The 14,264-nt window shown below is 33.6% G+C and overlaps 1 protein-coding gene across 1 annotated transcript; it reads left to right on the top strand.

The window, feature by feature from the left end:
* The first annotated feature begins 364 nt into the window (after positions 1–364).
* Positions 365–2,822, top strand: LOC129263959 (protein NLRC5-like). Its single transcript, XM_064100476.1, has 2 exons — positions 365–1,849; positions 2,301–2,822. The coding sequence occupies exons 1-2, from the start codon at positions 365–367 to the stop codon at positions 2,820–2,822; spliced, it is 2,007 nt and encodes a 668-aa protein (XP_063956546.1).
* The last annotated feature ends 11,442 nt before the right edge of the window (positions 2,823–14,264 follow it).

The raw sequence follows: 14,264 nt of genomic DNA, 5'->3' as shown, positions 1-14,264 counted from the left end.
TAGCCGGATTTTTTTTTTACATCTTTGGCAAAACAGCCGGTGTTCTAAAATACATTACCTTTACAAAATGGCGCAATTTTCGTGACTTCTGATGAAGTAGACTATAGCACGCTAAGTATTAACAAATCTTCGTAATCATTACAAACGACAAACGACATTTCTTATCTTGAGTCAGCAATTGTCCCCTCCCTATGTTATGTTCATATGTTTCTCCAGGAGTCAGATAGCAAGTGGTTGAACTCATTTTGGTCCCTTGTTTATTATTCCAGATGTCTACAGTGAGAAGATATCGGAATCTCTGACTGTTCGAAAATGTCGCACAATCTTGGAGGACAAATATTCGAATCAGCTATGTAAAATTCAAATGAAACCGTGGGACAAAGATGATTATGCAGAGTTTGAAGATATGCACACCGTTGTTACCATGGTAAAGAAGGACGCTCAAAGAATAAATACTAAGGAAAAACAAATACTTCAAGGCTCTGTTGGAAAAATATTTTCAGCAAAAGTAAACGGGAGTCTTCCATCACGAATCCTTATTTCGGCTCCGGCTGGACGAGGAAAGACGACAGCTGTCGCTAAGATGGCGCACGACTGGGTTCACAGAGAGGAAGGGTCAGGATTAGAAGACTTGCCACTTCTGTTCGTAGTCAAGTTTCGAAACACAAGTCACAGTACATCGATCGGAGAAGCCATCATATCACAACTCCTGAGTGATGTTGACGATCTGACGCCAGAGGGGCTAGAAAGTTTCATCAGACAGCATCAGGGAATCTGTAATATTGTACTAGATGGTCTCGATGAGTATGCGGGTATCTCTTCCTCAAGCAATATCATGAGAATTCTCCGCAGGGAAATGTTTCCACAATGTCGAGTTATTGTAACAACACGACCTCACCTAGAAGACATTTTTAGTCAAGGGGATCTACCAAGGGTGTACACAAAGATGGAGATCGAAGGATTCTCGCGAGAGAACGCACGCGATTACATTGACAGGTTCTTTACTTCTGTTCAGAAACCTATGAAAGCGGATGATCTGAAAGTTTACCTTGATGAGCAACCCCTAATTGAGGAACTCGTAAAAACTCCGCTATTTTGCCTCATGGTCTGTCACTTGTGGTCTGAAGACCAACCTCAGCGTGACATTACAACTCAAACAGCATTACTCGACCAAGTTAACGTATTCTTAATGCTCCATGCAAATGCCCGGACACCTGGCTTGATAAAAACTCCCAAACAACTAAACAAAATAATACTGAAACTGGGAGAAATTGCTCTCACTGGTCTGCTCAATGATGCTAAGAAGTTAGTTTTCTCGTCTTGTGATTTTCAGAGAGTTCCCTCTATTCTTGATATGGCATGCGCCCTAGGAATAGTCTCAAAGACTGTTGTTTCAACCAGACGCCTTCCACAACTTGACAAAGCATTTTCGACTACCATAACTACTATTGAGTTTTATCACAAACTTGCTCAAGAACATGCAGCAGGAAAGTATCTTGCTGATGAAACAAACCGCTTTCTTTTCCTGTTGAAGTTCAGTAAGTTAGACCGAGTACTGCGAGATATAAATACAAGCATTGGAGAATATGAAAATCTTATTCGATTTGCTTCTGGTACGAAGAGCAATCTCTGCATTAGAATAATGGAGAGCGTCCTTACAAATACTTATTTATCTGAGAGTGAGCGATATCGTATTCTCCTAGATTGTTCATCAGAGTCTGTGGTCAACGATGGGAATGTGTCATCATTGGTACGAAGATGTGTGACGTCACGACGTATGATCTTAAAGTCACCAACAGTGTATACTGTTGTTGGGATGCGAAATCTTCCACGTGAGCTGAAAGAGAGGGTAATCTAATGTCAGATAATGATTTCTAGAGAAATAAGTCCATACAGTCAATAAAGCTTATACTTCATATATCATACAGTATAGGCCTACTTATGTTATACCAAATAGCGCAGTGTTGACCGATGTAATCATTTAAAATTAAACGTTACGAATCAGCAGTAGCATAACAGATAAAGACGAATACATAAATGGATGAACCATACACTATGATCAAACAGTAACAAAATCAGAGTTTTAACAATAAAAGCCGGGTAGTGTGGGTCTTTTTTACTAACTTTTCTGCTTATTGAAGGTCAGAGTCATATGAGAAATAATAAATAAATGGTACGATACTCAATTCTGGTTAAATAATACGCGTTGATTCTTCAGTTACCATCAAAAAATAAAACTGTTTCAATTGTATCTCCTCCTTATGCTGCTTATTTCAACTATTCTTTCATCTTCTTAATAGGTTTATAATGTACAATTTGAGCAGTCTATCATGACAGCCGCTGTGACAGATGGACTATGGGCCTGTCTTAAATCATTTCCGATGCTAAATTCTCTCACCATCTCAAACTCATCTATCAATTTCCCTCCATCTCCTCCTGAGCTATCATCTATCGCGAGGTTATCAGCTGCGAGAATGACGTCACAATGCTATGAAGGTCTGATCTCATCACTCCCTGCTTTGGTATACATCAAAATCATTATCGATGATGCAGAGGGAGACATAGCCAATATCACGGCTGGTCTACGTCGGACTGGAGGACAAAATCTCAAACACATTACCCTTCGCACTCCGTACTCATTCCCATCAGAGAAGAGTCATGTATCAAGCAAGACAATGAGAGGACTGGGTCTGCTCATCAAGGAACATACCGGGAACCTGGAGTATCTCATGCTGGAAGAGGTGAAGTGTACAGACGAGGGTGACTTGGTTTATCTCATTGAATGCTGCCGACATGTGAAGACGATGGAGCGTGTAGAGTAGGTTCTTGCTTTAAACATTATTTGTTATTGTAACTCATGCACATCAATCAAAAGCAGTAGTTTGATTCACAAACGGTGTTCACAATACAGTACACTTTATTTTTATGTTATTGTATTAAAGTGTCAATCCAAAGCAGTTGTTCTATTCATGTACTAGTAGTATGTAATGTCTGTATAGGCTACTTAATGATAATTTTTGGATGTAATGAGAGAACAAAATCTAGCATTGGTAGAGTCGAATTATGATTTTCTTAATCATATGTATCTTCTGTTAGAATTATCAGTGAAAATTATATGACAGGTCCTCAACACGTTAACATTACAAGAGGCCCCTTTGTAACTAATCAGCAGCAGTGCTAACATTACTGCTTCTTAAACTGTTAAACCAATTACAATTTGTTTGTAAAAGTTAAAAACCACAATTGAAATGAGAGATTCCATTTCATTTATTATTTTCCAAATTCAAACTCGTAAGAAATATTGAATACTCGATAAGTTGGTGTATTTTCCCCAATTTTCTCTCAATATTGTATTTGCATGATTTTCATAAAAATGATGTGTGCTTGTGTTAATCAAAATGATTCAAAATCATTAAGCCTAAAAACTATTCTAAAACAATATCAAATACATGACAATGACATTATATTTTAATTAATTTGTTAATCTTATGAAAGTGATCTGACAATGCCACCCCCATCATTTAGCAAATTAAACGAAAAAGCCATAATTTATCAGAATATCACATGCTTTAAAATGGCATTATAATAAAAAAATCACTAGTATATTGCGTCTTTATTTATTATATTTTTCACCAAGCCGACCAATACAAATCTAAAAATGTATTCATTTTAACTCGATTGAGATAATTTACTTCGTCATAATCAACTCACGTTAACGGCAGGCCAGACAATTACATTTGTTAGGGTGAGGTGGTCGCCGAAACGCGTGTTCAACATATCAAGCTTAAAGCTCAAGACAAGACACTTCCGTTTCAATTTGAAATGATATTTGGAGAACCATGATCTTGATATCCGTTATTGCAAACTCTCATGGAATCCTATATATAATGTGCAATGCGCTTACTCCAAATGGAACGGTATTGAAACACTTTTGCATTATACAGTGCGTCCCAGAAAAAAAAACGAAACCGTGATTAAGCGATGACTTATCATAACTTATCAACAAATGCAATAGACAAATGACCTACCAATGTAAAGCTTATAATCTCCCCTTTCAACTGTTATTACTTAGATTATTCCGTATTCACGCATGAGTCAGCAAAAACAATTTGAAGAAAGGATACAACAAACTCATTTGGCGGGGGGTATCTGAATTTCAAAGAGAACATCACATGCCTAAAAAGTTCAATATTTGCTCTTTTATTTGATACCTTAATCACCAAAAAATGGTCAAGAAATAAAAAAGTTATGTTCCCTTCAAACAACGCTTGTATTTCCATAATTTCATTAAATAAACGCGTTTTCACCGGTTTCCCAAAGAAGCTATCACATGGTTAACAAAAGTGTCGAGTGAGTTTGAACGCTAGCCTGTAAAACCCCTTCATTTTATGAAATTATTAAAATTCAAGCCTATTTCAAATAACCAGAACTTTTTCTTGACCATTTTCTGTAATTGAGGTATCAAATCAAAGAGCAGATATTGAACTTTTAAAAAATGTGGTTTTCTTTTTGAAACCCAGATACAGCCCGCCAAATGACTTTTTGGTATCCCCTCTTCAAATTGTTTTTGCTCACTCATGCGTGAATGAGAAATAATCTTAGTAATATCAGATGAATAAGAAGATCCTAAGCTTTACAATGATAGGTCATTTGTTTATTGTATTTGTGATTAAATTATGATAAATCATCGATAAATCTCGGTTTCGTTTTTTGTGGGACGCACTGTAAAGTATAGAGTAAACAACATATCTTCCATCCAAACGAAACATTCCAATATTACTAGCATATCCACCTCAACCATAGAATACACATACAAGACACGCAAACATTTCGATACACATTCCCCATCTTATTTTGATTTCTTACACCCATGACTTTCTTTCATAAATATAGGCTCCGGGAATATGGGACAATGTGTAATGGTAAGGCGACTTCTCACCTCCAGCGCCTTGACACTAAATCACCCTGCGATCTCAACGTGTGTGTTTACCATGTAAGTCACATGCTCTGCCTTTACACTATATAATTTCAATGGCACATTATTGACACACTAGTATCGTTATTGATGGTAAATATGGCACGCTTATAGGGAATCAATTAAATATATATTTCACTTGAAAAAAATATGTTTCTCTTCTACTAAACCATTTCACTCAAAGAAATTTATATTTCACTTTTCAAAAAAATATATTTCACTTTTATAAAAAAAATATATTTCACTTTTCAAAAAAATATATTTCACTTTTCAAAAAAAATATATTTCACTTTTCAAAAAAATATATTTCACTTTTCAAAAAAATATATTTCACTTTTCAAAAAAAAATATATTTCACTTTTCCAAAAAATATATTTCACTTTTCAAAAAAAATATATTTCACTTTTCAAAAAAATATATTTCACTTTTCAAAAAAATATATTTCACTTTTCAAAAAAATATATTTCACTTTTCAAAAAAATATATTTCACTTTTCAAAAAAATATATTTCACTTTTCAAAAAAATATATTTCACTTTTCAAAAAAATACATATTTCACTTTTCAAAAAAATATATTTCACTTTTCAAAAAAAATATATTTCACTTTTCAAAAAAATATATTTCACTTTTCAAAAAAATATATTTCACTTTTCAAAAAAATATATTTCACTTTTTAAAAAATAATATATTTCACTTTTCCAAAAAAAATATGTTTCACTTTTGAAAAGAATCATTTCACTTGTTACATTTTAATTTTGAAAGAAAACAAATCCTTTCACTTTTGTTGGATATCACATGCGGCTGCCGTATTAGACCGTACGTAAAATTCATCTATCTATCTATCTATCTACCTACATGATATATCTATCTATCTCTCTGCCTAATATATATCTATCTGTTTAAATCTATCTATCTATCCATCTATCTGTCTGTCTATTTATCTATCTATCTCTCGAACTATTTATTTTTCTATCTATCTAACAATTATCTGTTTAAATATGTCTGTCTATCTATCTATCTGTCTGTCTCTTTATCTATCTAATATCTATTTATTTATTTTAATATGTCTATATCTGTTTATTTATCATTCAATCTATCTATCTATCTAATGATTTATCCGGCTGTTTAAATGTCTGTATATCTGTCTTAATTTCTATCTATCTGCATATTTATCTTTATCTATCTATCTATCTATCTATCTATCTATCTATCTATCTATCTATATATCTATCTATCTATCTATCTTATAAGTCTATCTGTTCAAAATATGTATGTCTATCTGTATGTCTACCTTTTATCTTTCAATCTAATATATATTGATCTGTGCAAATAATCATGTCTGTTTATTTATCTGTTTATCTATTTAATATCTATCTATTAAATATGTTAAATATGTTATTCTATCTGTCTATCTATCAATAAATATATCAATCTATTTTCTCTCTATCTATATATCTATCCATCTGTTTATCTATCTGCGTATGTATCTATGTATCTATCTGTCTCTGAATCTATGTGTATATCAAATATAATATCATAATCACCGTTATCATCATCATCATATTTGCCATCAATCATCAGCATCATCCTCCTCATCGTATTTTTTATCATCAATCAATATCTATCTAATGTCTATCTGTCTATCTATCTAATACCTATTTATCTGTTTATATCTATCTATATATTAATCCCTTTTATTAATATATATCTATCTTCTATTGATCAATCCACCTATCATTTATCTCTCCATCCATCGATCTATCTATCTATTTATCTATCTTTCTTATACGTATCTGTTTAAATATGTATGTCTATCTGTCTGTCTATTTATCTTTCATACTTATATCCACTCATTTGTATAAATAATTATGTCTGTTTATCTACGACCGACCACCTAATTCGTCCGCACGACGAATTAAAATCTAGTTTCTTTTTCACTTGTTACATTTTAAATCTGAGAGAAAACAAATCCTTTCACTTTTGTTGGATAACACATACGACGGCGGCTGCCGTATTAGACTGTACGTAAAATTCATTCCTCACGTAAAAATCCATTCCTCTCGCTACGTAAAACATTTCACTCTTGTTGCAAAATTCATTTCACTCAATTGCAAAAAAATACGTTCCTCTTTTTTTTCGGCCTGTAGGCGGCGCACATCATTGTTGTCAGGACGAGGTAACAGAGATGGTTGCAAAATTTTCGCTCTGCTGAGGGGAGAAATCATGAATCCGGTTGCAACACACAAAATGACAAGGATATGGGAATACCAGCGAACCCAATTACAACACTTTCCCACGCGTGCCCGAGAATATACACCACGAGGTGGGCCCATGAACACAAAACATAAAGTTTGATTTTATTGCTGATTATGCACAATAGCCAGTGCAATCAGCTGTTGCATTCTGCCCTACGATCAATCACTAACGTTTTGTAGGCATGATATGAAGCATGAATAGCTCCACGCATGGCACTACACTATCTTCGGAGCTAAATGGACAAGGTGTTGAAATTTCCCTTTTCTCCATTCCGTCTGTCTTTTACTTCATTGACATACGATAATCGCGATGATTGATGAAATGAAGCTTACAAAAGGCTACATTTCACTGGTCAACTCGCTTGTACTTCCGTTGCAAAACCAAATTCTCACCATTTTGTCACGGGCAGTGCTTCTTCAAACCAGACATAGGCGGTAAAGCATACATGACTGAATGGGTGAAGACGTCATCGCTTTCGGTGGACATTCTCGGCTAACACCAAATTTTTAGGGTTGAGCGATGACGTCATCACTTAACTTCAGTCCCGTATACTCACTTTTCATGTCTGTTCAAAAGACGGTGAAGTACTGCCCGTTCTGAGAGTAGCATTGGAAAACCCCCCATTCATGTCTCGGACAAACTGGAGAGAATTTGGTTTTGCAGTGCAGGTACAAGCGAGTTGACCAGTGAATTGTAGCTCTTTGTAAGCTTCATTTAATCAATCATTACGATCATCGTATGTCAATGAAGTAAAAGACAGACGGAATGGAGAAAAGGGAAATTTCAACACTTACCTTGACCATTCAGCTCTGTAGATAGTGTATGTATAAAGTATTCATGCCCCATGCCTACAAAACGTATAGCCAGACCGTGCTAAGGTTAGTGATTGATCGTAGGGCAGAATGCAACGGCTGATTGCACTGGCTATTGTGCATAATCAGCGATAAAATCAAACTTTACGTTTTGTGTTCATGGGCCCACCTCGTGGTGCATTCTCGTGCACGTGGGAAAGTGACGTAATTGCGTTCGCTGATATCCCCATATCCTTGTCATTTTGTGAGTTGCAACCGCTTTCATGATTTCTCCCCTCAGCACAGCGAAAATTTTGCAACCATCTCTATTTCCCACCAACAATGAAGCGCGCCGCCTACAGGCCGAGAAAAAAGAGGAACGTATTTTTTGCAATTGAGTGAAATGAATTTTGCAACAAGAGTGAAATGTTTTACGTAGCGAGAGGAATGGATTTTTACGTGAGGAATGAATTTTACGTACAGTCTAATACGGCAGCCGCCGTCGTATGTGTTATCCAACAAAAGTGAAAGGATTTGTTTTCTCTCAGATTTAAAATGTAACAAGTGAAAAAGAAACTAGATTTTAATTCGTCGTGCGGACGAATTAGGTGGTTGGTCGTAGATAAACAGACATAATTATTTATACAAATGAGTGGATATAAGTATGAAAGATAAATAGACAGACAGATAGACATACATATTTAAACAGATACGTATAAGAAAGATAGATAAATAGATAGATAGATCGATGGATGGAGAGATAAATGATAGGTGGATTGATCAATAGAAGATAGATATATATTAATAAAAGGGATTAATATATAGATAGATATAAACAGATAAATAGGTATTAGATAGATAGACAGATAGACATTAGATAGATATTGATTGATGATAAAAAATACGATGAGGAGGATGATGCTGATGATTGATGGCAAATATGATGATGATGATAACGGTGATTATGATATTATATTTGATATACACATAGATTCAGAGACAGATAAATACATAGATACATACGCAGATAGATAAACAGATGGATAGATATATAGATAGAGAGAAAATAGATTGATATATTTATTGATAGATAGACAGATAGAATAACATATTTAACAGATTTAATAGATAGATATTAAATAGATAAACAGATAAATAAACAGACATGATTATTTGCACAGATCAATAGATATTAGATTGAAAGATAAAAGGTAGACATACAGATAGACATACATATTTTGAACAGATAGACTTATAAGATAGATAGATAGATATATAGATAGATAGATAGATAGATAGATAGATAGATAGATAAAGATAAATAGGCAGATAGATAGAAATTAAGACAGATATACAGACATTTAAACAGCCGGATAAATCATTAGATAGATAGATAGATTGAATGATAAATAAACAGATATAGACATATTAAAATAAATAAATAGATATTAGATAGATAAAGAGACAGACAGATAGATAGATAGACAGACATATTTAAACAGATAATTGTTAGATAGATAGAAAAATAAATAGTTCGAGAGATAGATAGATAAATAGACAGACAGATAGATGGATAGATAGATAGATTTAAACAGATAGATATATATTAGGCAGAGAGATAGATAGATATATCATGTAGGTAGATAGATAGATAGATGAATTTTACGTACGGTCTAATACGGCAGCCGCATGTGATATCCAACAAAAGTGAAAGGATTTGTTTTCTTTCAAAATTAAAATGTAACAAGTGAAATGATTCTTTTCAAAAGTGAAACATATTTTTTTTGGAAAAGTGAAATATATTATTTTTTGAAAAGTGAAATATACTTTTTTGAAAAGTGAAATATATTTTTTTGAAAAGTGAAATATATTTTTTTCGAAAAGTGAAATATATTTTTTTGAAAAGTGAAATATATATTTTTTTGAAAAGTGAAATATATTTTTTTGAAAAGTGAAATATATTTTTTTGAAAAGTGAAATATATTTTTTTGAAAAGTGAAATATATTTTTTTGAAAAGTGAAATATTTTTTTTTTGAAAAGTGAAATATATTTTTTGGAAAAGTGAAATATATTTTTTTTTGAAAAGTGAAATATATTTTTTTGAAAAGTGAAATACATTTTTTTGAAAAGTGAAATATATTTTTTTTGAAAAGTGAAATATATTTTTTTGAAAAGTGAAATATATTTTTTTTATAAAAGTGAAATATATTTTTTTGAAAAGTGAAATATAAATTTCTTTGAGTGAAATGGTTTAGTAGAAGAAAAACATATTTTTTTCAAGTGAAATATATATATAATTGTTTCCCTATGGGCGTGCCATAGGTAAAGCATGTACGTGTCAGGATAAATCGGAAGACAATCCAACAGTGAAAGATTAAATTAACGCAATTTGAAATCTAATGTGTAGTAGTAGCAGCTCTTCTCTGATTCATAATTCACTCAACTCTTTTCAACGAAAATACATAGAATTTCGTATGAATTCGTAAATTGTTTCCTAACAATTTATAAGATTTTTTTTACAAAAAAAGCCGTTGTGTTGTTTTTGGTGTCTTTGCCTAGGTAAGTTCTGTTTTAAAGCCCTTTTTCCGTTTGCAACAGTTTGGGATTTGCCTTTGATATGCCGTTGGCCTTTGTTAGTTTCCACACATTTGTATTCTCGGTATTTTGTGTGATCTTATGTATTATATGCCTTTTATCACTGTAATTATATGTATTGTCGTCTTATGCAAATGTGAAATAAATTGAATTGAAAGCAGGCAAAGCGCGTTAATCAATTTTACCTTTAATTCTTAGCATACTCCAACGACAATGAGGAATTGAAGCATTTTTTTATTAAGAAACAAAAAGCACCCAGTATGGTACATGTATAAGCCTTGAATGTGGGGTTATCGCGTTTTAACATATAATTCGCTATATATTCAATGTAAGGAAAAGGTCAAAGGGGGAAAGCGAAATGAAGGGAAGGGAAAGGGATAAAAGTCAGAATATTTCTTATCGTAGTCGGTCCATAGCCCCACATATAAATATTCCGTTCATGCAAGTTAACATTAAACCGATCCTATACCAGTAAAACGTAACTATCAAGCGTTATATACTTAACCTGAGGGAGGAAAATCGAAGTCATAACTCGATCACAATTATGACTTGCAAATTGCATAATTATGTTGTAACGAACAGCGAACTTAAGGGTGCTTGATTGGTGATGCTATACTTATTGTATTTTCTGCGTGAGATTGTTATAACGATCGTTGTCTCATGATGGCTTTTATTCGGCCATCTACGATGTCAAGCATGTACATTCAAAAGATGACTTTAAACAATATAAACGCACACACACACGCAAAAAATTATAGCCCGTGGCGGCCTACAATCCCCCATAAAAACGTAAATTGATACATCGTGTGATGATCATAGAAAATCTACATTATAGGCACGAACTACAAATGGCCATCGGTAAATAAACATTCGTTTAAATATAGTATGTAAATACAATATTATATGAAACAAATAGAATATTACCACTCGTTATCATCTTTTCTATCGATTGTCATTTCCAGTGAGAAACAACAACTATGGTATCTTCGGGACATGTGATGTTGTTTTCGTAAACTACATACCCCCGATGAATGACATGATTAATAATTATTTTTAATCATGAAAAGGATTATGCCATTCATTGTGTTACATTATATAAGACATTGATAATTCCTTTTTCGTTTTATTTTTTCGGGCATGTAGTGCATGAGTTCCCACCTGTCTTATTTCTATTAGCTAACCAATTACCAAAACTTCTCACCACAGAAAAAAATGCAGTCCATACTTGTTTCACGTTGTAAATGAATTTGAATTTGAATTTGAAATGCAAAAAATAAGCAACATTGCAAAACGAAAGACATTCTATTATCTCTTTGTGAAGAAAATAAGAAAAAGAAGGCAGAGTTGAAATAATACACAACAAAAAAATAAGTCCCTCCTTAGACAAACATCAATAATTTCCGAACCACTGAGAGAGCTCGATATATTTTTACATGAGCGTGTAGGTAATTTTATAAGCTACCCTCAGAGTGAATGTTACGGACGTACTTTATGCCATGCTTTAGTGAGCACCGTAAGGAGGCAAAATTGTCACTTTTTAAAAGTCGCGAGCCAAATATCATGACTTTGATTCCACTTTATTGGAACGAATTTTACATTTTCATCACGAAAATCGTCAGATGGCTTGAAAAATATACTTTCTAAAAGACCGTACAACTTTCTTTTTGCTAAATTTCACGGTTGAATAAACACAATTCAAAATTTGCTATAATTTGATTTTTTTTACACATTTCTATCGATAAAAATGATCGAATATGATGACAAGATGACAATTATTTTTGGGAAGAGTATCGTCAACACATATCATAGGCAAGTACTGTTTTATTATGGGAACTGAAATTATCTTATCAACTTTTTTTCGTTACGTTCATGACAAATTAACATGTTTCAGTGATTCAAAGGCGTTTAAATTAAACATTCCCGCTTGAATGAACATGAGGAATGTGAATAGCTCTTTTTTTTACTCTATTGGGAAAAATGCAATTGCTAACTATGGATATCTGTCACAAACCTTCTTGCATAGTTCATTTGATATGATTTTTATGAAATCCCGGTGCCTTATGCTTCAGTGAGCACAATATATTCGAAAATTATGCAAAAACGAAGAAAGTTCAAGGCCTTGTTCTCACTCTGTGCTGTACCGAATGATTATTTTAGTGTGCGCACTTTTTTGGATAGTGTCACACTGATGCCATGGGCAAAGTTTCATGGAAAAAAGTTGCCAAAAGTAACAAAAACCGTCTATGAAACAAACCCTCATTTCCATTTTATTAAAATTTGGGTTTCCTCTGTCATATACATTTTGTACACTATGGGTGAATATGTTTAAAGGTGCCATGAAATACAGCAAAGATGCTGACTTATTCGTTAGCTTAGTAGTTACTAATTACGATTCCATCAAAATTTTACCTGAAAAATATCCCACATCAGGTTCAAAGGCAGTTTTATATTGAAAATTGAGCCAAATTCGCCCCTCCCACAAAAATTCAGCCAGATTTGGTTTCGTATATATCACGTGACAATTATGACGTCAGGGAAGGAAGCTGCTGAGTGTTGTTCACGTTTGGAGCGTGAAGTGTTTATTGCGGTTGCACATGTGGATCCAAAGTAGATAAATTGAATTGCTGGAATAATATTCAGAACCTGAATCTTCAAAGTCTGAAGAATCAGACACAGCTGATGACGATGCTGCAGCCATGATCAAAACATCATAAAAATCTTTAAAAATCCGTTAAGGATGAGCTCGTTCGAAACAGCAACTACACGAGGAACGTGTACAATAACTAGGGGTCCGGCTGCACAGCTGGGAAAGCCTTCCTTCGATGACGTCACAATGATTGACAGGTCGATCGGTCGGACTCTTTCGAAAATTTTAGTGGGCGTTCCCGTTGAAGTTAATTTCCATCATGTCCATGGAATAACTCAACACCAGTTCGTCGTACACAGGAACCGATGGCAAATTCGTATTTTTCAAGTAAAACTACCTAATAATAGATATGTATCTAGATGAGATGGAATTGGTGTCATAGGACCTTTAAGAATAAGTAACCCCTCATTTAATATGGTGGAACTTTCTTTCAAAGCTGTCTTAATCAATGTCATTTGACAGTAATGTTTATCAACCTGTGGGCGGAATTCTGTGCAAAAATGAAATCGATTTGTTTATTTAAGCATGGATGATGAGCACGCATCAAAGAGGGAAAAAATGCATTTTCAATGTCACAGTTATTTTGCGGGGTTATAAAGGGGCAAATTCCGTTTCAAATGTGATTTGATTGCTGTTGGTTTTATCTTCAGTCATTTTTATCACCGCACACTTTCTGAAGTTTTTACACTTGAAAACTTAGGAATGAATACTCTTGTGTAGCATAAATGCATCCATTTCCTAACAATTTCTCAGGATCAGTTAAATTTATGGACAAATCAGTGGTGGATTCAGAATTTGAAAATGGGGAGGGGGGCGAGAAATTGGGGGAGGGGAGCCACTAACACTTTTCAATTCTTACGTGTATTTTTTTAAGTTATAGAGGATACTACCATAAAACCCTATGATGATGCGTCACAAAAATGTGCTCACTTAACCATGAACAGACGCTATCAAAATTGTATGTAGAGTGGCTAAATGATGGATAGTGAAACATCATAA

This window comes from Lytechinus pictus, chromosome 6 (assembly GCF_037042905.1).
Source record: "Lytechinus pictus isolate F3 Inbred chromosome 6, Lp3.0, whole genome shotgun sequence".
NCBI classification, from domain to species: domain Eukaryota; kingdom Metazoa; phylum Echinodermata; class Echinoidea; order Temnopleuroida; family Toxopneustidae; genus Lytechinus; species Lytechinus pictus.
The sequence above is the reverse complement of the archived record's forward strand: the minus strand, read 5'-3'. Positions and strand labels throughout refer to the sequence as shown.

Excerpts from the sequence above, each read along its gene's own strand:
- LOC129263959 (XM_064100476.1), top strand. The coding sequence starts at position 365 with ATGAAACCGTGGGACAAAGATGATTATGCAGAGTTTGAAGATATGCAC. Across the intron at positions 1,850-2,300 it reads CACGTGAGCTGAAAGAGAGG|GTTTATAATGTACAATTTGA; the intron begins GTAATCTAATGT and ends TCTTCTTAATAG.